The 25324-nt window shown below is 47.1% G+C and overlaps 1 protein-coding gene across 3 annotated transcripts in view; it reads right to left on the reverse strand.

Moving 5' to 3' along the window:
- Positions 1–356: 356 nt before the first annotated feature.
- PHF20L1 (PHD finger protein 20 like 1) overlaps positions 357–25324 on the reverse strand; it is an 802667-nt gene continuing 777699 nt past the window's right edge. For all 3 annotated transcript variants that reach the window (XM_085604898.1, XM_085604900.1, XM_085604899.1), the window contains one exon: positions 357–641. In XM_085604898.1, the coding sequence (XP_085461024.1) occupies positions 499–641 (143 nt within the window). In that variant the 3' untranslated portion in view covers positions 357–498. The remainder of the gene's footprint in view (positions 642–25324) is intronic.

Consider the following 25324-nt stretch of genomic DNA (forward strand, 5'->3'; position numbering starts at 1 on the left):
GGCTTTGACACAGACCTCTACAAGAGGACACTGGTGTTCCCAGTTGTCTAAATGACAACATTTGGAAAAGAAAATAACGGATACTTGCATATGAAACATTCAACGCACAAACCGCAGATGGCAAGCATCTGTTCAATGCTGTTTAAACAGTAGTAATTCAATTTCAAAGAAATTTCTTTCTACCGATTCAAGCCATACTTTTGTAGAGGGTAATCAACTGCAAATCGCTTGACACTTCAACAATGTCGGTGTATAAATGTATGATGATAGGCAGATAATTGTTTATTGATATGTAACGTATGTTTCATGCTCAAGTTTAGACCTGGTGCAAGCTTTCACGTCCAATGACTGATTAAATCATGTGTGTGACACTTTCCTTTCCATGGCGACGTTGCCAACAATGTGGTGGCACAAAAATATGTAATTTCAATTTCCTATTATCTTATAAGAAAATCTTAAATCTTCTTAATAGTCCGTATTGTCAAGGTTCCCCTTTCGTCATACAGTGCAGAAAGTTGCTATCTGCTGAACTTTTCCCATGTCTGTTAAGAGTTGTTTAATTCTACGCTTCAGTTGAGGCAGTCTTGCAAGGGGGTCCGGTGGTTCCAGTTCACCTGTGAAATCTAACCAGCTTTCTAGAACTAAAAAACAAGAAGGGATTATAATTAAGAGGCAAAAATAACATCGAATACATACATGAGTAAGCGTACAGAGCACTAGCAATCGTGCCCCCCACTGCCACCAGAGGACACCAAACCAGAGTTTTTGCTTAACCTCCTGAGGTCTTAAACCATAACGTTACAGACATTTTGCATTAAAAGGAAGGGAAAATTAACAGCATGAGAAAGAAACATGATTCTTACCTTTAATAACTGTTGAACTGATATGGAAAATGCTACTTACCTGAAAGAATCTGCTTGTAGCTTGCATTGCTGTATGAAAGTGGTGCAACATTCAACAAGCATTGGCATAGCCAATAGGTCTCGCCTTTGGGACCTTATAAGTGTTTAGTTATCCAGCACAATATCCTTGGTGCAACAACATCAAGTGTTGCATGGCTAAACACTTATCAGGTCCCAAAGGCGAGACCTATTGGCTATGCCAATGCTTGTTTGGTTTGGAACCCCCTGCTCTGAGTTTATATGCAAGACATCCCTCTCCTTACAATGGGTTGTATCACAAGATTAGCAAGAGTAAACAGCACAAATTAAAACATACCAGTAAAGCTGGCCATTTCTTTTTTTTTTTTAGGAGACCGGGCAGCGGGTGGGTACGAAGGGGTTTGTGAGATGTCATAATTTTGGAGTGCACTAGAATATCATTATACACATTTCTGCCACATACTTTGTGTTATAGGGAAGTAACCCCCACTTTCTGCTGGTATAGACCTAGGAATGGGGAGACTACCTTAAAAGTGTTTGAGAGGAAACTGTGATACTCTGGTGTCGTATGGCTCCTACTATCTCAGCAAGACTGTGCGTTTGGGCAACATATGCATCAAAACTATGGGGGACTTAGTCCGCACATACCATCAGAATATGTTGACCTAATTCTTGGCTAGCTCACAGTGCGCCACCTGGGCCCCTAAAATGACAGGACACTGGGTGGTGTCTGCAACATCAGAACAAGACAACCCAAATTCCCTCAAGGAAATCGTGCAAACAAACCTTGCCCTTTCCTTTGTAACGCAGGTATGCCCAAAGAGGTACCACAAGAAATACACTAGTGCAGTTTCAAATATTTATTGAGGCAACTGGTATCCTGTGTAAAATATATGCACTGCAATGATTAATAGAATGAAGCAAGCAAACCAATGTCACCAGCATGAAAAGAATGGTAAACAGGATAAATAATTCAACCATTGTGCAATTGCAATAGATTATATGAATAAATATAATAGAACTCCTACCTAGCTTTGCCTATTCTAATATGTATAGGTGTGCTCATCTGCCTGATCCTCCAGAGTGGCCTAGTTCTCCATTTACCGGTTTGTGAGTATCATCCGAAAGCCAGGTCTAGTGTAGAGCAGGCCCCCGTCCTCCTCAGGATAGGGATTGAATCCAGCTGGGCTAGAATGCAGGCACAAAGTGACCAGGACGATCCTGTTGAAACGCTCCTTTGCCGAAGCAAGGGTTTGTGCGGTTTATATATTAAACTAAACTCATGCATTCAGAGCCTGAGCTCCGGACTGGCCACATCTTGTTTATTCTACCCATCCAGGGCTATCACTGAACAAACAACAATCCATAACAGTTTGCTCAGAGTACTAGGGGCCTTGTACAGAGTGTTCCAAGAGACGAATATGTGGCTACGAAGAAATATACACCTAAGCAATTATTTTCAGAATATGCTGATGGGCAAGCAAAATGTGTGACAAAGTTCACGGTTTAAAAAGATGTCAACTTTAAACATCAATATGTAAAATGGAAGCATTTGTGCCCAGGGCTTATGCAACTGCACAACACTGGCCTCTCCACTGTGGTAAAAATCTATTATTTTTTCTGGACATGCCACATTACAGCGTTTGACTTCTATTAGGAGAGTTCCTAAATGCCAAAATGCCTACCCAACAGTCAGTAAGAACTAAGCTGAGACCACTTAAATAACTTTATATTAGTAACCTAAAACATTCATGAGCAAAGGTCGGGACTAAACCGGTCTATCAACTCATAAAAGGCTCATTACACAGCAGAAACTGGTGCTCAGCAACTATAGTTTCTGACAAAAAATAATTACAGACTACATTTTTGCGAGCTTCAGTGGGTACACGCAGAGGTTGCATTTCAGCTTGTAGTAAGCACATGAGGCTGCCTTGTGAGCAAATGGACAAAAGCACATGTTTACATCAGTAACAATCACTTTCATCAAAAGGGATGGGCAAATCAAATGAATCAAACGAATGAAGAACTTGCCTATAACAAGGCAGTAGCAAACTCGCTAAATCACCCCACGTTGTCTGTAGAAGATAAAGGGATACTGAGGCAGACAGGTTAGAAACAGGAGGCAGAAATGCCCAGCTAATTTGAAAAAAGGAGGGGTGGACGGTACGAAATGTACGGTGAATGCATCACTCTAGAATTTTGTAAATCTAACACTTACTGCAACATCATGTGCAATAGGTGTAAGATGAGGTACGAGATACCTGGGCATATCAATGATGTGGATGAAACTAGAATGCATACCGATCATTTGAATGTTTGATGAAAGAGACATTGTTCATTGATTCTTGGACCCAGAACTTCTTTTGAAATTTGATTGTGACACGTTCACAAACATTGTAGACCTGTGCTGGCAGGTCTCGTAACCAAATATCTAGGTGTTGGCCTTCACATACATTTACCTTGGCACTCCAGCTGGTTTAATGTGTAAGATCTCTTGTTTCTGTGCTAACATGCAAGTGCTCAACAAAATCATATACAATACATTTGTCGCAGCATATTAAACAAGTGACAAAGCACACATCAGAATAAGTGGACTCTTTAGGACAAATAATCCGTTTGTGGTAATCCTCAGATCACTATTGAACAACAATCATTGATGCATGCACCAACCCAGCTTTGGGTCAATTGAAGAATAGCAACGAAAGCTGCAGTCAATCCTCTTCAAACTGTTCTTCCTCTTGGTATCCATCTCTGGCCTCTATATGCTGAACAGATAACAGTGGAGTTCATTCTGGGTAGCTTTCATTAAAAGACCACCGCAGTGGAGCAGAACGCGTCCAATGAGCTTATTTCTTCTAAATGGTAATCATGACGTGTGATTTACAGTTCAGTGGCTTTGCAGATGCAAGTATGGAAAGTAGTTCTAGAAATATGAAAGTCTGTCAGGAATAAACTAATCAAAACAAAGGCAGTAAAAACATTACATTATAATCAAAAAGTCTTAAACCAGGAACCCTGGATGTTGCCTTACTGGTCAAAATTGGTAGATACCCGAAATTCAACGCAGAAGGACCCTCGATGATAACCATACTCCAGATTAAAGCACCAAGTGACATTTGAAACAAGCATGGGCCGCGCGGCAGTAAAAGTAATGCCGTGCAGCCGTAAAAGCGAAAGTCATCGCGATCGCTCTGAAAGCGAAAGTGATCGCGATGACTCGTTAAAGCACGCTAGGGATGCGCGCGCAGCAGCGGGGGAGTGGCGGAGAAACCATTGGTTGAGCACATCAGTGGAGAGGCAGAGCGAGTTATCAAAGTGCTGCTGAAGGTGGCGGTTCGCGCATGCACGCTCGCGTGAACGCAAGCGCTAGGCCAGCCAGCAGCACTTTGAAAACTCACCTACAAAATGTCTGTCCGAGCAACGCATGCGCGCTGACTCAGCAAGACCTAAGGAGTGTTCTCCATCAACACCCTCCAAACAAGTCGTCCTTCCTGACCTGACCCTTTAGCTTGATTTGGTTCTGGATGGTGCTCTTGATGCCATAATGGTAGTCCTCAAAGTACCCGATCCAGCAGTGCCAAAAATCCTTTTCATACAGAGCGCTCAATAACATGTACAAACCCCATTGGCAGAGTAAACGGTCTAAAGTGGAGAATGCGTCCTCTGGCATTGTGGGTTTCAGAAGCTGTATCATGAGACACTTTCAACCGAAAGCCCTTCTCAGAAGAAAAACAAGCTTTAGTATTTCCAACTAGATGGCAGACGTGTGCACAGCATGTGACCTAAAGTAGAAGATGATGCAAAGAGATTTACATACCGTGGGCTGATATGAAAGTCCTCTACGCGACTGCATAAACAAGTTACTTACCCCTTCAGTAATGACTTTTCTAGTAAAGACTGCAGCAAAAAGATTGAAAGCTTACAATCAACATTGAAGGACTTGGAAAGGAGGGAACTGTCGTCAGCATGCGGGGGGGGACACCTATATACAGCTCGGTGTTGTCACCTACAGAGTCAGGATGAGCACTCTGAAGTACAATAAGTGAAGAATGCAAACATTTAAACACAATAGAAAAAAATACGCTATTTTATAGGATAGTCTGCAATTAAGTTCATAGTGCACACCAGGGACTGAGTATGAAAACACACACAATTGAACAAGTTACTTACCTTTGGTAACAATATATCCAAGGGAGACAGATTAGGTATAGATTCCTTACCTTGTGAATTACCCCCAGGCGTCAGACTGGATCTGGAGAATTCTTTCATCAGCAGTACAACTGCGCATCGAAAGGTGGCGTCGGTCGGCTCCACGTTCATTGTTGACATCGTGGTCGCCGGGATGACGTCGCAACAGCTACTTAGACGCTGCCCTCTCGCGCTGACGTCAGTTCTGTACACGACTTTCCACGCCAGAAGCGCAGATCCATGCAAGACACTGAACACTGGTGAGCAAAACTAGGGCCCTGAAAGTAAATCCTTAACCCTAGAAATCAGTTTGCAGAACGGGGAGGATGGGTGGGGCGGTAAGGAATATATAACTAATCTATGTCTCTTACGGAGATAACGATGGTGGGTCCCATGTCCCCGGCTGCCCAGGAACTGAACAGCTTGCACCAGCCTGTGGCCCTGGGTGGAACATGGCATGGCACCCCTTCCGTAGCCACGAAAGGGGCGAAAAGTAGACTGTGCAGGACGGGTGGTGGAGAGGCCCAGGGACTTGGCCGTAGCCCGGGAGTCCTTGAAGCGCTCAAGTGCGTTGTCTGCTTTGACGCCGAACAGGCGACAGCATCAAAGGGCATGTCCATAAGGGTAGCCTGAACATCCCCGGAAAAGCCAGTCGGCCTCAGCCAGGCGTAGCGTCGAAGGGCTACCGACGTGGAAATCGTCCTGCCTAGCGAGTCAGCGGTGTCCAGCCCACAGCGGATGGTAAACTTGGCTGAATCTCTGCCCTCGGCGACAGCACGGGAGAACACGGTCCTGTCCTCCTCCGGGAACTGGGGCAGCACCTGCGCTACCGTATCTCACACAGAGTGGGTGTAACGGTCCAACAGACATGCCGTGTTTACCGACAGCAGTCCCAAGCTGGAGGAAGAAAACATCTTCTTCCCAAGGTGGTCCAGCTTTTTGGATTCCTTATCAGGTGGTGCTTTAGGGAATGGGCCTTCAGACGTTGTGACTTGGACCACCAAGCTCTCAGGGGTGGGGTGCTCGGAGAGGAAAGTGGGGTCACCCGGTGCCGGGCGGTGGCATTGGGCAATCATCCTATCCACAGGAGCCTCTGTGTTGGGCCTGGACCAGGTGCCCAAAAGGATGTCAGTTAGGGCCTCATCAAACGGCAGCAGGGGCTCCGAAGAGCTCACTGCCAGCTGAAGCACCTCTGTCAGGAGGTTAGTCCTGACTGCCACCGTAGATAGCTCGAGGTTGAGAGTCTTGGCCGCCCTACGCAACACCACTGCGTAAGATGCTCCCTCCTCCGTAGCCATGGTAGGAGGAGACAACATGCCAAGGTCTGGGGAGGAGTCTACACCACTGGCTTCCCCCATCTCCTCTCTCCAATCTGGGTCGTATTCCAACTGGTCAGTCAAAGGGTCTCCAGACCCCTCCCAGTCCTCCTCACCCTCCTCTGGTTGCCAGTCTGGGCTGAAAGGAACACCAGGGTGGAACAAGGGCACAAAAGTACCCATTGGCCCCGGATACGGACGCGGTGCTGGTAGGATCAGCGCCGGGGGAGGCGTGACAAGATTGACTGGCGCCAATCTGGATCCAGGCCTGGATCCAAGGGGACCCTGAGGTGCCGGGGCCGAAGCCGCCGGTGTTGAAGGCCCAGGGCCGCCGGCGGTGTCGGGCTGCCCAAAGATGGCATGCATCGCTTCGTAGAAACTCCAAAGCTGGGCAGGGGTCGCTCCGGGTCCCGGGTTGGGAGGGAAACTTGGAGTCGACCCACAGGTAGGGCGCCGCCCGCATCCCTTGTCGCGTCGATCGACGGATGGGGAGAAGTTGAAGAGCGACGGTGCTTCTTCGACTTCTTCTTGTGCTTTGACTTACCTGAGGAGAGCGAAGACTTGGAAGAGGACTGGTGGTGGTGGCTCAGCGACTGGTCCCTCGACCTCCCGTTCGACCAGGACCTCGAACGGCGTGGAACTGACTGCTGGGCTCGAGGAGCTTTCGGGTCCGCTCCCGCAAAGACTTCAGATTCCTAGTCCGGCAGTCGGAACATGGCTTGGAGTCGTGGTCACGTTCCAGGCAGAACAGGCACACGCGGTGCGGATCCGTCACCGACATCAACTGGAGGCAGGAACTGCAAGCCTTGAAACCGTGCATCCCTACGTGCAGCAGGAGTCAAGGACTCAAAACTGTGTCGACAAAAGTCGCTAAAAAAAAAAAAGTCAGTCAAAAAGTGACTGGAGGTACCGCTCTCTCCGGATCTGCGCTGGCTGGCTCGGAAAAAGAAAGAACTGACGTCAGCACGCAAGTCTAAGTAGTTGCTGCAACGTCATCCCGGCGACCATGACGCCGACAACTAATGCGGAGCCGACCGACGCCACCTTTCGACACACAGGGGTACTGCTGATGAAAAAATTCTCTGGATCTAGTCTGATGCCTGGGGGTAATTCACAAGGTAAGGAATCTATAACTAATTGTCTCTTTAGGTATAGTGTTACCAAAGATAGTATAAATAAGAAATGTTTGAAGAACACACTAAGAATGATGCATGCATTATTGTGGTAAGCTAAATGCTGTTAGGTCCATCTATCCGTTAGAGAAAGACTTCTTTTAATACATAATTGAGCCCAAGTTCCAGATGGTTATTTGGGCAACCACTTACATTTCCAGGAGGTCTATTTACACCAACTAGAAGTGCACTGGAGCGATTGCAGAAAAATGTTGGGATCCGATCCATTGTTCTGCACTAATTACCTGAGAGGGTGTCTAGGCGCTTGGGCAGGTGTGTAGGTGTGTGGTCCCCAAGGTGCTTATACCAAATAACCAAGTCTTCAGCTTCTTGCGGAACTCAAAAAAGCGGAGGATGCTCTAATGTTTTGAGGGAGATCATTCCTTGTCTCCAGTTTTGCTTTTGCAGTGAATGTATGTGAGTGAGAATGGGGCATAACCTAGGTGTCTGTTGGGTTTATGAAAGTGTATGCAGCTGTTTAGATATTCTGGTCCTGTATTGTGTAGGGATTTGTTTGTGTGTGTGCAAATTTTGAATTGGCTGTGTATGAGAATGGGAAGCCTGTGAAACTTCATGAGGTGCATTGTGATGTGGGTGTGGAATGGTAGGTTGAGTAGGAGTCTTGTGGTGGTGTTCTGGATGGCCTGGAGTCTGTATAGGAGTTGTTTGAAGATTACCGCACAGATGGTGTTGCCGTAGTACAGCCTGCTGGTGATGAGTGCTTGTGTGATGGTCTGTCTGGTGTTCTAAGGCAACTATCTGAAGATCTTTCACGGCATGCAAAGGATGTGGAAGCAGGAGGTGCACACTCTGTTGACTTGAGCCGCCATGTAGAGCTTGTCGTATATGATGAGCCCTAGATTTCTTGCATAGTCTTTGGGTGTTGGTCCTAGCTCCGACGGCCACCAGGTGGAGTCCCATAGGGAGGACTTGTTGCTGAAGACCAGTACTTACGTCTGGTTGGAGTGGAACTTTAGGCGGTTGGTTTGCATCCAGTTTGCTACCATGTTCATGCAGTTGGTTCTGTTGGCGATTGTCTTGTCCCTCAGGGAAAGGATAAGTTGTGTGTCATTGGTGTAGGAGATAACCGTGATGTCTTGTGATCGGATGATGTTGGAGAGCGGTGTCATATGTATATTGAAAAGGGTTGGGCGAGGGACAATCCTTCTGGGACTCCACATATCAGTTTCTTGGTGTTTGATGTGAAGGGTGGCATCCTGACCATTTGGGTTCTTACTGTGAGGAAGGAACATGTCCACTTGAAAGCGGATTCTTATATGCCAGTCTCATGGAGTCTTCCGATGAGGGTGTTATGGGAGTGTCGAAGGCTGTGGAGAGGTTGAGCAGAATGAGAGGCGCTGTTTCTCCTCAGTCCAAGATGATTTGAAAATCGTCATCGCCTGCGATAAGTGCTGTTTTTCTTACTGAATCCTGATTGAGTGTTGACTAGAAGATGGCGAAGTTCAAGGTGGTTTGTGAGTTGCTTGTTAATGACCTCAATCACTTTCACTAGATAGAGGAGCAGGGAGATGGGTCGGAAGTTGCTCTGTTGATTTGGGTCGTTGATGAGCTTCTTTTTTTTTTTTTTAGTCCTCATCTCACCATATAGCACCTGCAATAAAGAGCAGCAAGCCAACTATGGTCCTGAGCTCCCCCTGGCATCTGCGTTTTGCATTAGCTATAGACCTACCCAGGTCAGCTTCTTTTGAAGCTAGGTGTAATCATAGGACCTGGGGGTACTAAATCAATCTCAAATCTCTTCCCCCAGCTTAAAAGAGGTGACCACATGCTGTTTTCCAGACCATCCAAATGACCAAGATCTAATCGGGCAGCACTAAAAGAAATTCGCAGCCATTTTTCGTACAGTGGGGGTGATGGATCTTTCCATAGCCTGCATATCTCCCTTCTAGCTATAAGAATTAGGTACATAATCAGACCTTTCTGTTTTGCAGACATCCAGTCCATCAAGTCCTTATCAATTCCAAAAATTACTATCGGGGGACTCAAGTTGATCTTAACTTTGAAGATGGCTTGGAAAGCGTATTCTACTTGCTGCCAAAAGGGCCTTAATTTCAGACAGTCAAAGAAAATATGTAAATCATCAGCCGGGGAGAATTCACATCTTGGGCATTTTGCAGAAACTAGGGGAGCAAACTTGGCTATTTTCTTTGGGGTGTAATATAACCGGTTTATGACATAAAAATGGTTCTTTTTTAACGAGGCAGGTTTGATGGATTTGTACAATATAGCCAAAGAAGGTTCGTATAACTCTTCTGTATCTTTGTCCAGGGCTGACAAGTTCCAAACCATCTGTTGTGGGGGGAGACTCAGATGTAACATTTTCCAAAAGACTTTTGTACCAAAAGCCAGCCTCTTTTTTGATGAGATTTGTATTTTGGAAAAGAGACTCAATTTCCCAATTTCCACCTATATGCTCTCTCTCAGCGGCAAACCAGGAAACCAGTTGGAGATACTTAAACTTTGAAAAAGAGCAACCAATTCGGGACTTTAACACCTCCCAGGGATGGACACCTTCTAAAGAAATGAGGTCAGCCCAAGTTGTAAGACTAGCATCTTTTATGGGTTTCGCGAGGCTATCTTTCAGGCAAGCGGGCATACCAGGGGAATCCCAGATTGGAGCAAACTCTGAATAATAAGAGATTCCCCACATTTTCCTGATTTTATACCACCCAATTAGGGCTGTTTTTAATATCTTCAAGCGCACCTTTTTGAAAAATCTCGGGGCTCCGAATTTGTATAGGAAACCCCTTCCTCCACCTTCAAGAGTAGCTATTTCCTTCAAAATCATCCCCCAATTTGAATCTCCCAGGGAGATAAGTAGCGTCCGAATATTTTTAAATTGGAATGAATAGGAATACAAAAGCAAATCGGGAAGAGCGAGGCCTCCCTTTAGGAGTCTTCGCCTTAGCTTCTTCCAGGAGAGCCTCGTGGTTTTATTAGACCAAATAAAGCTGCCAATCTTGCCTTGAATTTTACTAATATCTTTGTTAGAAAAACTAAGAGGGATGGTACTAAATAAATAAGTTAATTTAGGCAAGATTACCATTTTTACCAGGTTAACCCTTCCGTATATAGTTAGGGGTAAATTCTTCCATCTTAAAAATAGATGATCGATCTCATTTGACACTTTTTTCAGATTAATCCTCGGAATATCATCTAGATTACTCACTATAGTCACCCCTAGATATCTGAATTCCTTACTAATACGGCCAGTCCAGTTCTCGATGTTCCAGCACATCACCTCCGTTTTAGATGAATTAGTAAGATACCCTGAAAGGACACCATACTCGTCCATTATTGATTCTACTCTGGGGAGTGCCTCACTTGGATTATTGGTATATATGAGTAGGTCATCTGCATATAGTGCTACCTTGCTGCTGTATAAGTTAACACTGAAGGGAGTAATTGACTCTTCCAGCCTTATGGCTTGAGCCAAAGGCTCTATATACAGATCGAACAACAGAGGCGAGATAGGGCAACCCTGCCTTGTCCCTCTAGTAATTGCAAAGCTAGATGTTAGCATGCCATTTAGTAAAATTGTTGCAGAGGCCCCCTGGTAACAATTAGTCAAAGTCTGAATAAAAATTAGACCCAAGCCCATTGATTTCAAAAGTTCCCATAAAAAGATCCAGCAAACGCGATCGAAGGCTTTAGCTGCATCAAATGCAGCAACAGCCAGGGGCTCCGACCTTGCTATCGCTAGGTCGATACTACCAATTAATTGGAGAGTCTGATCCTGAATGAATCTACCAGGGATAAAGCCCTTTTGGTCCCCGTTTATCAGTAGGGGGATTACCTTGACCAATCTCCCTGCAAGTATGCTCAAAGATTTTATAGTCAGCATTTAGCAAGGAGATTGGTCTATATGAATCTGCTTTACGGGGGTCTTTCCCTGGTTTTAGTACAAGAACAATGGTAGCTTCTTTCCAAGAATTTGGAACTCTACCACTTGGGCTATATATTAAGTTAAACAATGCACTCATCCCAGGGACTAACTCATTCTGTAATATTTTATATATTTCACCTGGAAGGGCATCCGTCCCTGCAGCTTTATTGTTCTTAATCTTACTAATGTGTAGTTTTACTTCTAACTCAGTTATAGGGGCTTCTATAATGAGTCGACTGCTTTCAGTTAAGACAGGTAGTGCTTTGAGTTGCAGCCACTTCTGAATACTGTCTGCATTTGGTGTAGACCCCTCTCTATATAGATCTGAAAACAGGGAAACAAGGCATCTCTGCATGTCCTCCCATTTTCCTGAACTCTCCCCACTCTCGTCAATTATTAGCTCGCTTATATTATTCTTGGCACGATCTGCTCTTGCTTTCCAAGCTAAAATAGCCCCCGCTTTTTCACCATATTCAAAATGTTGCATGTTTTGGACGGACCACTGTGCCTTAATTTTGGTCTCTAATTTACCTCTATAGACCTGCCGTAAATGTTCAAGATCTTTATTTATTTGTATCATTTTTTCATCTGAGTACTGGGGGTTATTCGTCCTTTCATCCTCCAGCTTACTTATGTTATATTCCATGTTTTTAAAGATCAATATTTCTTCTCTATTTTTTGAGCAAATCAAACTGTGTAACTGACCTCGTATGTTTGCTTTAAAGGCATCCCAAACAATATCTAAGGATGTGGAACCTAAATTAAATTGAAAATAATCTACTGTGGAGGCTTTAAGGGCATTAATAATAATATCGATATTAGAAAGCATTGACCGTTTTAATGTCCATCTGGGTCTGGGGGTTCTCCTTCCCCCTGAGCATAAAAATGAGAAAAATATAGGTGCATGATCCGAGAGGATGGTAGGTAGAATCGAGATATCAAGGACATTCTCCAAGACAGACCTATCAGCTAATATGTAGTCAATTCTTGAAGAATGACCATATTTCTTACTAAAGAAGGTAAAACCTGTCTTCTCTCCTTGCTTTACCCTCCAGACGTCAGCTAGCCCGAGTTCATGCATCATATTAATCATCCCACGACGGATATTAGGATTACCAATATAATGACTATTATTAGATCTATCCCGAATAGGGTTAAGAAGGACGTTAAAATCGCCTCCAATAATAATTGGGGACGCGGTTTCAGTTAGCTTGGCCTGGAGTTTATACATATATGCTGGATCATCGAGATTTGGTCCGTAGAATGATGCTATGGATAACTCTCTCCCTTCAATTTCAATCTGTGCGGTGATCCATCTACCTGTCTGATCTGAGGAGACTGATTTAATACTCACTCCAGTACCCGTTCTAATTAAAATTACCACCCCTTTAGTATGGCTTACTTGCTCAGATGAATAATGCAGCTCAACCCAGCGGAATTTACTAAAAGAAGCCCTACTTTCTGCAAGACTCAAATGCGACTCTTGAAGGAGAAAGACCTGAGCTGTAGTTTGTTCAAGAAATTTCATTACCAACCCAAGCCTCCGTGGACATCTAAGTCCATTAACATTCCATGAAATAAAGTTTATACACCTATTCATTGTGGCTACCCCTTTAACCGGGTTTTATTCAGAGATTCTATATGCTGCTTACTGAGTACCATATTTACAGGATTTCTATGAGAATGAGGATATTTTTTTAGATTTTTTCCCTTTGCAACCCCACCTGTGCTCCCTACCCCCCTTCTATCTCCCCTAACACCCGTGCTCCTATCCAACCCCAATATCCCTACCTTACTGCCCTGGGGAACCCTCCCTTCTCTTCTGAGCATGAGCTCATAGGGCAGGACCTCCCTGACACCATGTATGCAAAAAAGAAAAGAATAATTTGTTTCCCGGGTCCCTCTGTGTAGCGCTAAGCAAGAGCTATGTGTAAGAAATAATTATTGACAATTATTGACAAATCATTACAAGGAAGCTTCTCCCTCTTTTCCGCTCCTTAATTTCCTGATAAGGTCATCTACTTCCTCAATCTGATGTATATTATACATGTGGTTATTCCACATTATTCTGAGGAGAGCCGGGAACCTTAATTGAACCTTAACACCTAAGTTGTTTAAAATTATCATCCTTTTACCCAGTTCCCATTGTCTCGTGGCCGTAATTTGGGAAATATCAGACCTGATGGTGTAGGAAAACGGGCTGGGATATAGGTTACACTTCACTGGACCTATTTTCAGTGCAAGAGATAGGATTTTCTCTTTGGATGTATATGTGAGAAAGTTCACCAAGCTCTTCCTCGGTTTAGGCCTTGTGGGATTCCTTCTGTAGGGATCTCGGTGAACTCGCTGTATGTCGGTAGCTAGGTACATATCTGGTACATCTTTGAGAATTGTTCCCTTCAAAAGTGCTATCACGAATTCTTTTATGTCGCTTCCCTCCAGATCTTCCGGGACATTCAAGATTTTCAGATTATTTTTCCTGGCATGATTCTCAAGCCGTTCCATATTGTCTTTTAATCCCCTATTTGGGAGGGCTAGCTTATCCAGTTCAACAGTGGAACTATGTAAGGCTTCCTTAACTTAGGAATTTCCTCTTCCAATGTATCAGTCCTCTTAGAGACCTCTTCAATCCTTTGTGCCAAAACCTCACATGAGGATTTAATATCAGCTTGGTTAGACTCAGAGATTGAGAAACGCTTCCCAATGTCTTCCTTTAAGGCCAGTAAGATATCCGCGAGCCCCCCTACTCCTTCATTCCTATTACTAGAAGATCCACTTTCTGGTAGACGGGGGATTTCTACAACAAGCAACGGGGTTGTCGTAACTGGATCTAATTCCGTTGCTGTTTTGACTAGCCCTGGTGAAGTTTCCTGATTTTCACAACTGAGGGGGCTGTCTAGGGTTTCTAAGGCCGAATATCTATTTGACACGCTAACCGAGGGATGTATGTATCGGGTGTCTGTTAGAGATACTATATCACATCCTTCAGCTGGCTTCGACTGAATACCGTTCTCGGAAGATGAGAGTGAGGGTGATTTCTCAGATTGTGAACTCTGTTTGTTGGGGGAAGCCATAGTATTTTTATTGTTTGCTTCTTTACCTCTGTCTAAGGGATTAGATAATACCTTATAAAAAGAGGAGAGACCCTCCGTGGTAGCTTTTTTCTTTGTCTGGCAAGCAGAATCTTTAATCTTAACAGCAGGGGGAGCCGAGTCCGTATTTATCTCCAGCCTTGCAGCTCTATTTCGCAGGGTATATCTACTGACCGGGGTTATATTGCAGGTGTTATTAATATTCAACAAAACCCCTTGCTGTGAAATAATACTACGAGGGGCACTCTGGTGGTCGCACTCCGTGCTATCCATACAATCTTGATAGATAATATGTGAAAAAGTCACTCCACTTTCTTCTTTAGGAGTAACTCGACCAATATTCAAAGAAGACAAAAATATACCGTTCCTCCTAGAGTCGATATCCAGAGCTCCTGGTGCTTCCTGGATTTCAATAGCAGGGACAACCTCACCTCGAGTCTTCTGTCTCCCCCAGCGCGCCAGCCCGTTTGAATACTTCCTCCTCCACTCGCTGATTCCAGGCTTGCAGGTTCTGTCTCTGCCAGGATTAGCCCGGAACCAAAGCTCCGGGACGCGCTTCCTCCACTCCCGAACTGCTCCGCCTAGCCTGAGCTGCGAGATCTCCGATAATTCTGCAGGCACCATCCAGGTATGATTAATCCAAAGATATGGGAGTTAAATTGGGAAGAGCTTCGAAAATTTCCGAATTAGTAAATTAGCGAAAAGGGTGCATCTTGCTGCGCTTCACGCGGTAACCGGGAGAAAGTGTCAGGGAGCTCTGCCACGGCCGTTAGCTTCCGGCCGCCATGTTCCCCTCCATCTGGCGCTAATGCATGTTGTTGATGAGCTTCTTGAGGAGGGCATTGATTTATGCAAGTTTCCATTATTCTGTGAAAGTGACGGATGGACGTGCTAGAGGTGTTGGTGATGTAGATCAGAGTGGTGCGGTTTGGTGATGTTCTCAAGTTGTAGATGTAGTGGGGGCATGTGTTCGTTGTGGCCCCTGGGTGAATGGTCCACATGATTTCTGTTGTGTTTCTGAGGGTTGTCCATTCGGTCAGGTGGTGGTCTTGGTTGGTGGTTTATCTGGGGTTGGGCTGGTGTGCAAAGCGGATTGTGATTTTTTTATGGAAGACGTTGGATAAGTTATCGCAGAGTTGTTGGGAGGCAGCGATGTTGGTGACTGTGGCTGAGGGTGAGGTGAAATCCTTAACGATCGTGAAGGCCCCCTTGCAGCTATTGGAGCTCCCTTTGATGCGGTCCACTAGTGCCTTTTTCTGGAGACTTTTATTTGCTGGCGATAGAGTAAGACCCCTGACCGCACTGTGCCGTCTCTTGCCTCCAGACCCCGACCTCCTCCTTGGGAGGTTTGAGGCTGTTGCCCACTCCTGCGCCTGCTGCCCGCTCCAACTGGGACCAAACTGCCTGGAACCACCGTAACCTTACTCAGCCGTTATTTTTTCTTAGTTTTTACCTGTTGTGCCACTGTTATTGTGCCCATCTGTGTCTTGCTCTAATTCCACCACTGTTGTTATTTTCTTGTGCCTGCCTGTTGCTTTTGCCGCTGCTGCACCTCCCCCCGGAATTCCCCCGCTCCCGCCTCCCAGCCTCTCCTCCCTCCCACCTCCTCTAATTAATGGCGGCTGCGGCACCAAAGGCAAGCCCGTCTGTGCCTGTCCACGACCCGACCGTGGCCAGCGCCAGGAACCTCTCACTACCCATTGCTACAACACCACAACCCTCCTCTCACTCAACCCTGGAAGACTTAGGGAATGCCAACATGCCTCGCCTCCACTCCCGCCAGACCCTCACCGCCACCCCAGCCTCCAACAACGCTGACGCCAGCACCGGCGACACCCTAAAATGCATCCTCAACGTACGCTCTGTACACAAACACGCTATTGAAAACTGGAACCTACTCTACTCTCTCTCGCCCGACATCGCCTTCTTCACAGAGACCTGGACCAACGCATCCTCCGCCCCCGACATCAGCACCGCCATCCCAGACGGATACAAGATCAAGAGGAAAGACCGCCACAACCAACCAGGAGGGCCCTCGCCATCGCCCACAAGAGCACCCTCCGCCTCAGCACCTCCACCAAAACCTTCCCCTCCGCCGAACATCTGCACTTCCAGATCCAGACCACCCCCAAAGTCACACTCCGAGGAACCCTCGTCTACAGACCCCCGGCCCCCGAACACCCGTGGCAACCACCATCACCAACTTCATCGCACTCCACGCTATCGCCTCAACAAACTACATACTCATTGGAGACCTGAAGTGTCACCTCGACAACCCCAGCGACCCTAACTCCACTATCCTTCGTGACAACCTCGCCAGCATTGGACTTGAACAACTCGTCAACACACCGACCCACAGAGCAGGACACACCCTCTACCCCATCTTCGCGGCAGGAAACATCGTCCAATTCAGCCACACAACGCAGCCGCCATGGACCGACAACCAATGCGTACACTTAACCATCAACAAACCTAAGGCACCCAAACCAGACCCACACCCACCACGAAGGAACTGGAGCAAGGTTACAGACGAGCAACTTAACTCCACCCTCACCCGAGACACTCACATCTGGGCACCTGAAGCAAACAACGCCAATGACGCAGCCAGAGAACTCCACACCTGGATCTCCAACTGTGCCGACGAGCTTGCCCCGTAATGCAACCCCGACAGACAACGTCCCAGGAAAGCCGACTGGTTCACCACCGCTCTCCAAGAAGCCAGATGCACCTGCAGACGTCTGGAGAAACACCAAGACAACCAAAAACCACACCACCTGCAAGGACGCCATGAAGGACTACCACAACCAAATCAGAGCCACCAAGAGGAACTTCATCCACAACAAAATCCTGGCCAACTCCAAGGAACTTTTCAGTGTCATTCAATTCACCAACCCACGCAGCGAAGCCACAGACATCACCCCATCCCAAGACCTCTGCGACAAGCTTGAAACCTAATTCCACATCAAGATCAAAAACCTCTACAACAACTTCATCGACAAATCCACTAGGTGCCACAGACTGCCCCCTGCTCCACATAAACACCAGCCAGCCCACCATCTCCAACTGGACACCGATCACGGCCGAAGGCACTGCCTCGACCATGAAAAGCATCCACTCGGGGGCCCCCCAACGACCCGTCTCCCTCACATCTATCACAGAGCCGCAGCCGCCATCGCACCCGAGCTACAACGCACCATCAACACCACCTTTAATACAGGCACCATCCCAGACGACTGGAAGCTCGCAGAAGTCAGACCCCTGCTCAAAAAGCCAAAAGCTGACCTCACCGACCTCAAGAACTATCGGCCCATCTTGCTTCTCCCCTTTGCAGCCAAAGTTGCAGAGAAAACAGTCAACAGGAATCTGTCCCAGTCCAGATTCCGAAGCAACCACAGCACAGAGACCGCCCTACTCGACGCCACAGACGACATCCGCACCCTCCTGGACCAAGGCCACTCCGCAGCCCTCATCCTACTCAACCTATCAGCGGCCTTTGACACCGTCTCCCGCCGCACACTAGTCACCAGACCTCATGACGCAGGCATACAAGGAACAGCCCTGGACTGTATCCGATCATTCCTCACCAGAAGAAGCCAAAGGATCAGACTCCCACCCTTCCTCTCCGACCCCACAAAAATCACCTGTGGAGTCCCACAGGGTTCAACACTGAGCCCCACCCTCTTCAACATCTACATGGCCCCCCTCGTAGCCATCGTCCGACAACACAGCCTCAACTTCGTATCCTACGCTGACGACACCCAGCTCATCCTCTCCCACACCAAAGACCCCACCACTGCCAAACTCAACTTCCAGAAAGGAATGCAAGACGTTGCAGTCTGGATGACCAACAGCTGCCTGAAGCTCAACACCGATAAGACAGAAGTCCTTGTCACCACCCCTTCTGCACAGGACAGCACCTGGTGGCCGATCGCCCTCGGAAGCCCACCTACCCCCTCGGCATCGTACTCGACTCATCACTCACAATAAACCAACAGGTCAACGTCGTCACCTCCAGCTGCTTCAACACCCTCTGCATCCTCCGCAAGACTTTCAAGTAGATCCCCCTGAGTCCAAGAAGACAGTCACCCCCGCACTCCTCACCAGCAGACTGGACTACGGAAACGCACTCTACACCGGTATTAACAAGTCCCTACACCACAACCTCCAGACAATACAGAACACCACCACCAGACTTGTCCTTGGCATTCCCCGACACGAACATATCAGCCAACACCTACGAAGTCTCCACTGGCTCGCCGCGGAGAAAAAAGTCACTTTAAAATTCTCACGCGCCTACAAATGCCTACACAACAACGGACCCAAATACCTCAACGACAGAATCAACTTCCACGCACCCAAAAGAAACCTCCGATATTCCAAACTCGTGCATCCAGAGACAGAGCAGGCGGAAGATCCTTCTCTCACATTGCAGCCAAGACCTGGAACGAGCTATCGACAGACATCAGACGCGCCCCCTCCCTGAACACCTTCAGGAAGACTCCAGTGAGCCTTGCTCTTTGGCTAAACAGATCTGCGGACCCCCCCCCCTCAACGCCTTGAGACCCTCACTGGTGAGTAACGCACTTACAATTCCGATTGATTGATTGATAGCATCTGAGTACAGCCTTGCAAGTAGTTCTGTCAGTGGTGTCGTGGCTGGCTCTCCATTTCCTTTCTAGCTGTGTCGTTTGGTGTCTTGAAGGTCTTCTGTTTACCAGCTGGCCTGCATTACTATGATTGCAGGGTCTGATGGGTGTGAGGGATCATTTCAGTTATTGATCCAGACGTTGAAGTTGTAGATTTCCTTGTTGAGATTGTCTGTCTTTGGGGCAATGTTGATCCATGCCGAGTGCACTGAGCCAATCTGCTTCTGTGATTTTGCCCCAGCTGCAGCTTAGTATCCTGAACCTGGTATAGGTGTTGACATGAGGTGTGTTGATTTGGAAGTGGATAATAGAGTGGTCAGTCCATGTGAGCGGTGTGGTGAAGGTATAGTTGATGCGGTCGCTTTTGGTAAAGATGGGGTCCAGTGTGTGTCCTGCGGTGTGGGTTGGTTCTGAGACTAGCTGGATGAGTTCGATTTTGCTCCAGCTTTCGAGGAGTGCTGTCAAGCAGGGGACGTTTGGGTCTTCCAGGTGAAAGTAGGTCACAAGGGGAATTTAGGCCCTGGAGTCGATGGTGAGCTGAGCTACGAAGTCAGTGGTGAGGTTGGTAAAGGTGGCTCATGATTCGGGTAGTCGGTAGGCGAGGGTTCCATTCTGACTTTTGAGGCGGTCCAGTAGATTCATTTAGCATTCCGCTGGGATTGCCTAATTGATGTTGGGAGCCAGTGAGGGGTTGAGCCAGGTCTCTGTGATGAAGAGGATGATGGGTGCATCGCTACTCAGCAGGTCAATCAATCAATCAATCAGTCACTTGTAAAGCGCACCACATACCCGTGAGGGTCTCAAGGCGCTGGGAGGGGGGGGGGGGCGCTACTGATCGAACAGCCAGGTCTTGAGTAGCCTCCTGAAGGTCAGCAGATCTTCGGTCTGTCGTAGGCTCAGTGGGAGGGTGTTCCATGTCTTGGCGGCGAGGTGGGAGAAGGATCTCCCGCCGGTGGTTGTTCTTCGGATGCACGGGACGGTGGCGAGCACTAGGTCGGCGGAGCGGAGCTGGTGGTTGGGGATGTAGAAGGAAAGTTGTCTGTTGAGGTAGGTGGTCCATTCTAGAGCCTTGTCTGGGATCCCTGCGGCATGGAGGCGTGCACGTAGCGTGCGGTTGCAGACGGTGTCGAAGGCGGAGGAGAGGTCCAGGAGGATGAGGGCTGCGGTCTCACCGTTGTCCAGCAGGGTCCTGATGTCGTCGGTGGCAGCGATGAGGGCAGTCTCAGTGCTGTGGTTGCTGCAGAACCCTGACTGGGAAGGGTCCAGGATTCTGTTTTCTTAGAGGTATCGGGTTAGCTGTCTGTTGACGATCTTCTCGATGACCTTGGCCGGGAATGGGAACAGAGAGATGGGCTGGAAGTTCTTGAGGTCTCTTGGGTCTGCCTTGGGTTTTTTGAGTAGGGCGTTGATCTTGGCGTGTTTCCAGCTCTCTGGGAAGGTCGCGGTCTCGAGAGAGAGATTGATGACGTTGCGCATGTGGGGTGCGATGGAGCTGCTTGCTTTGTTGAAGATGTGGTGCGGGGATGGGTCTGACGGGGAGCCGGAGTGGATTGTGCTCATGGTCTAGATGGTATCATCGATGCTTACGCTGGCCCAGGCTAGCAGGGGGTCATGGTCAATGGTGTGCGGAGAGTCTTGTTTTGCTGTCTGTTGGGGCTGTCTGGTTGTTGAAGCGGTCGTGGATGTCTGCTATCTTGAGGTGGAAGAAAGTGGTGAGGGAGTCGCACAGGGCTTGCGATGGCAGGATGTCGTTGGTGTTGGAGCTGGGGTTGGAGAGTTCCTTCACGATGTTGAAAAGCTCCTTGCTATTGTGTGCGTTGTTGTTGAGGCGGTCTTTGAAGGAGGCCTTCTTGCGTGTGTGTTTGTTGTGTGATTGTGTGTTGAGAAGCATGAATGCGAGTGTGTTGACATTCAGGTTTGATGTGGCGTGTGGTATACGGTGGGGGTGTAGGCGTTGGTGCTTGTGTGGTGTTTGTGTTGTGAAGGGTTGATGAGTGTGTCGTAAGTGTTTGCAGGGGTGGGGGGTATGGGTGGGAGGCTGCTGAAGAACCGGCAGTCGGTTTAGGTGAAAGCTCCTACTGTGGTGTGAGGCACAGCGCAGCAGCAGTTGTGGGAACAGTGACCAGGGTCTCATGATTTAAGGACGGCTAAAGAGTATTTCTGGCCTATGGTCGGACCAGAGTTTCTGGTACTGTGCGCGGTCCAGTTGCGGATGGTCGCAGACGGGCATGCCTTCAGCATGTCCATGTTGAAGTCGACATTAGGTTGGTCCTGGGGAGGTCGTCATGTGTCAAATCCTAAGGTGATGGGAAATTAAGTCCTCTTGCTTGGCTTCTTTTTTTACGATGCCTCGAGGAATAAAAAAATTCAGGCATCTATGGTTAGAAGTTCCATCAGAACTACTGCTACACATAAATTATTTATTGTATCGTGGAAATCTGTTACAGCCTCATTTACGGTACACTGTCGAAAAGGATACCTATATGATGCCCCCATAACCCTTTATCCACAGTTTTTTTCCCTATTATCAACATGAAGTGCATCTCTCCACCTAGTGGTGTGCTGAGATTTTGCTTCCATAACTGTTAAGAAAGATTCTTGTGTGCGATTAGCACAGATATTTGTGCAAATTATGAGGGGGATACCTAATTTCTGTCCATATGCCCACCTCTGTCAGTTCTCTTTGTTCAAAAGTCCCCTGCATGGTTTGATAAAGCAGACTTTCTGCCCTTCATTGTTTTGATTAAATGCCTATTGGATTATCTCTAATAGACTCAAAGAGTAAGCCCACTAGATGTGCTACATCTGTTTTTTTTGTTTGCTTATTGACACAGTATTCTGAATACTGGGAGACACCCAAAGAGTTTAAATAATCGGAGTAAGGGTGGCTACCACACTTCAGCATAGGCTATGCAGTTACTCATGGTGGGAGCACTGTGATTCTAGTTCAGAGGCACATACATTTGTACTCCTGTGGATAGACGGCCTACTGTCTATCTACTAAAAGAGCCATCCTACCCCCGAATTGGGGCCTATTACCTTTACTGGTGAGTACTGGGGAGTTTGGCATGACATGGCAGTCGTGTTTTCTATGAGCACCTGCATCAGCCTTTCCTTGATGGAGGGCAGGAAGGTTTTCAATGCGAAGAGAATGGCTCTCAGCTCCAGAAGGTTGATGTGGAGCGGCCCCTCCTCTAGAGACCAGAAGTCTTTGACCTTCACCTCTCCCTGTTGGCTGCCCCAACCTAGAAGTGATGCATCGGTCACCAGTGTCAGCTCTAGATGGGGTAGGGAGAGGAGTCTGCCACTGACCCAGTCGTGGTTGAGCCACCACCACTCTAGTCTTTTGCAGTCTCCTCCAAGATTTGGAGATGGTGGGAGATATCCCCTTGATGCTTGCTCTACTGAGATTTCAGCTCTCACTGCAGGGCCCGCATATGCCACCTGGTGTGCATGATCAGCAAGATGCAGGAGGCCCTCAGTCCCAGCAGCTTCACAATCAACCTCAAGGAAATCCAGTTCCGAGGATGGGAGATTGGAATCAAAACCTGAATGTCCTGGACTATACTACATGGGGGAAAGGCATGAAACCGCGCAGTATCCAGAATGGCTCAGATGAATGGGAGCATCTGAGAAGGAGTAAGGTGAGATTTTGGCATGTTGATAGTGAACCCTAAAGAAGTCAGGAATCTGTAGGCCATTGTCTGTAGGTGGGTGATGACTGCCTGTGATGAGCCACTCTTGAGAGCCCAGTCAGTCATCAAGGTAGGGAAGACTGGGAACCCTGATCTCCAAAGATATGTTGCATCACCATCGCTTTCGGGAACTGTGAGCCTGCCGGATGAGGATGTAAAAAAGTGTCCTGCAGAAACCATCAAGAACGAACCTATTAATAATCTTGTCATTCTTAAGAACATTGGTGGAATAAGATTCACTTCAATTGTACAGGTTTGTGTGGTTTCAAAATTGGCAGCCGTAATCTATGAATTGAGTTCATTTGCGTCAGATCGCAGAGGAATAGAGCATACATATTCACACCAGACTGGGAAAGAACAGTATTTACGCACCACTTGGATTAGCTGTTCCATTTCATCTTAACATATAAGCTTGAGGTTAGTTGCCTTTTTGCCATCACATCTGGGCTCAGATTGCCCATGAACTTTATGGTTATGTTTGAGGTCACTTGGCTAACTCTTAGTGTCATCTGTCTGTTTCTTTTAGCGATCTTCTTGACTCTTGATTCTCTCCGCATACAAGATTAACCTACCATTCAAATATAAACTTTTGAATATAGGGTAATTAGGTTTACTTTCTCTATGACCCTGTAACTTAGAGGTATGGGCAATACAATTTGCATTAGAACAAGTGCAGCTGTTTAGCGGTTGACTTCTCGGTTCCTTTTGGGAAAGTATGTTTTTCTAATAAGATCACAGACCCAAATGCACAATGGATCTTCTATCTTTTGACTTTTCTAGATCGCATATGGTTTTGTGGAAGATCAATAAATTCACAAGTGTACGTCTTTTCCATTTTTTGAACTGCTCACGCAGTATTCTGAGGTCAAGGGTCAAGATTGTGACAGAAAGCAGTTTTTAAACATTTTCTTTAATCAATTTAACTAAAGAACTGATTTTATTAATGTTTTTTTCTTTTTCATGTAGCATTTTATCAGCCTTGATAAAGTCCCAAGCTGGGACAGAAGACAAGTCGCCTGAAAACATCTAGGAAGCATCATTATCAGCACATCTGTAGTTACTGTTCAATAATGTGAATTGTGCAACAAGTAGTAGCACAACAGTTATGATATTGCTTGCTTTTTTGTGATACTAACATTAAGTGAATATATAGAGTTCAGAATAATTTTTTGTGTTTGACTATATTGTTCAATGGAAAAAAGGTTTAGACCTTGTAGTCTTTTGGATAGCAATTGCCTTGCCTTGCATTCACTGCCATTTCGCGGCAGCTCGCTGCTGTAAATACTTTTAAATAACGTCCCGTTTTGTCTTTTATTTTAATTCAGTTACTCGGTTTTCCCCTGGTTTTAAAATTCAGCCACTCGCACACCCGCATTGCTGCCACCTTACCTCCACCTAATTTTGGATAAAGCACCGCGTTTTAGCGGGTCCCTGCCCACTGTCTCGTTCTGGTGGCCATCTTGGGAGGGGGATATTGCAGGAGGCGTAGGTAGCGCTCTAGTCTCCCTAGTGTCCCGCGCTCGACGAGTATAAAGTCAGGCAAATTCCAGGTGAGCACCCTTAACATCTTTTGGATAGCCTTGCATTCACTGCCATTTTGCGGCAGCTCGCTGCTGTAAATACTTTTAAATAACGTCCCGTTTTGTCTTTTATTTTAATTCAGTTACTCGGTTTTCCCCTGGTTTTAAAATTCAGCCACTCGCACACCCGCATTGCTGCCACCTTACCTCCACCTAATTTTGGATAAAGCACCGCGTTTTAGCGGGTCCCTGCCCACTGTCTCGTTCTGGTGGCCATCTTGGGAGGGGGATATTGCAGGAGGCGTAGGTAGCGCTCTAGTCTCCCTAGTGTCCCGCGCTCGACGAGTATAAAGTCAGGCAAATTCCAGGTGAGCACCCTTAACATCTTTTGGATAGCCTTGCATTCACTGCCATTTTGCGGCAGCTCGCTGCTGTAAATACTTTTAAATAACGTCCCGTTTTGTCTTTTATTTTAATTCAGTTACTCGGTTTTCCCCTGGTTTTAAAATTCAGCCACTCGCACACCCGCATTGCTGCCACCTTACCTCCACCTAATTTTGGATAAAGCACCGCGTTTTAGCGGGTCCCTGCCCACTGTCTCGTTCTGGTGGCCATCTTGGGAGGGGGATATTGCAGGAGGCGTAGGTAGCGCTCTAGTCTCCCTAGTGTCCCGCGCTCGACGAGTATAAAGCCAGCCATGTTGACGCGCAGCGTCATCACGCAGCGTCATCGCCGGAATTTCGCCGGAGTTTCGCCAGAGTCAAGCCCGTCTGTGCCCGTCCGGGCCCAGACGGGCCCAGGGCCTGTCATTAAACCCGACCCTGTGGCTCCATTTACCACCTGGCTGCGATATGGGAGGGACGCCTTATTGGCTTTGCGGCCGCCCCACCCCATTAGTTGTAGCTTT

Source organism: Triturus cristatus, chromosome 5_1 (assembly GCF_964204655.1).
Source record: "Triturus cristatus chromosome 5_1, aTriCri1.1, whole genome shotgun sequence".
Taxonomy (NCBI): domain Eukaryota; kingdom Metazoa; phylum Chordata; class Amphibia; order Caudata; family Salamandridae; genus Triturus; species Triturus cristatus.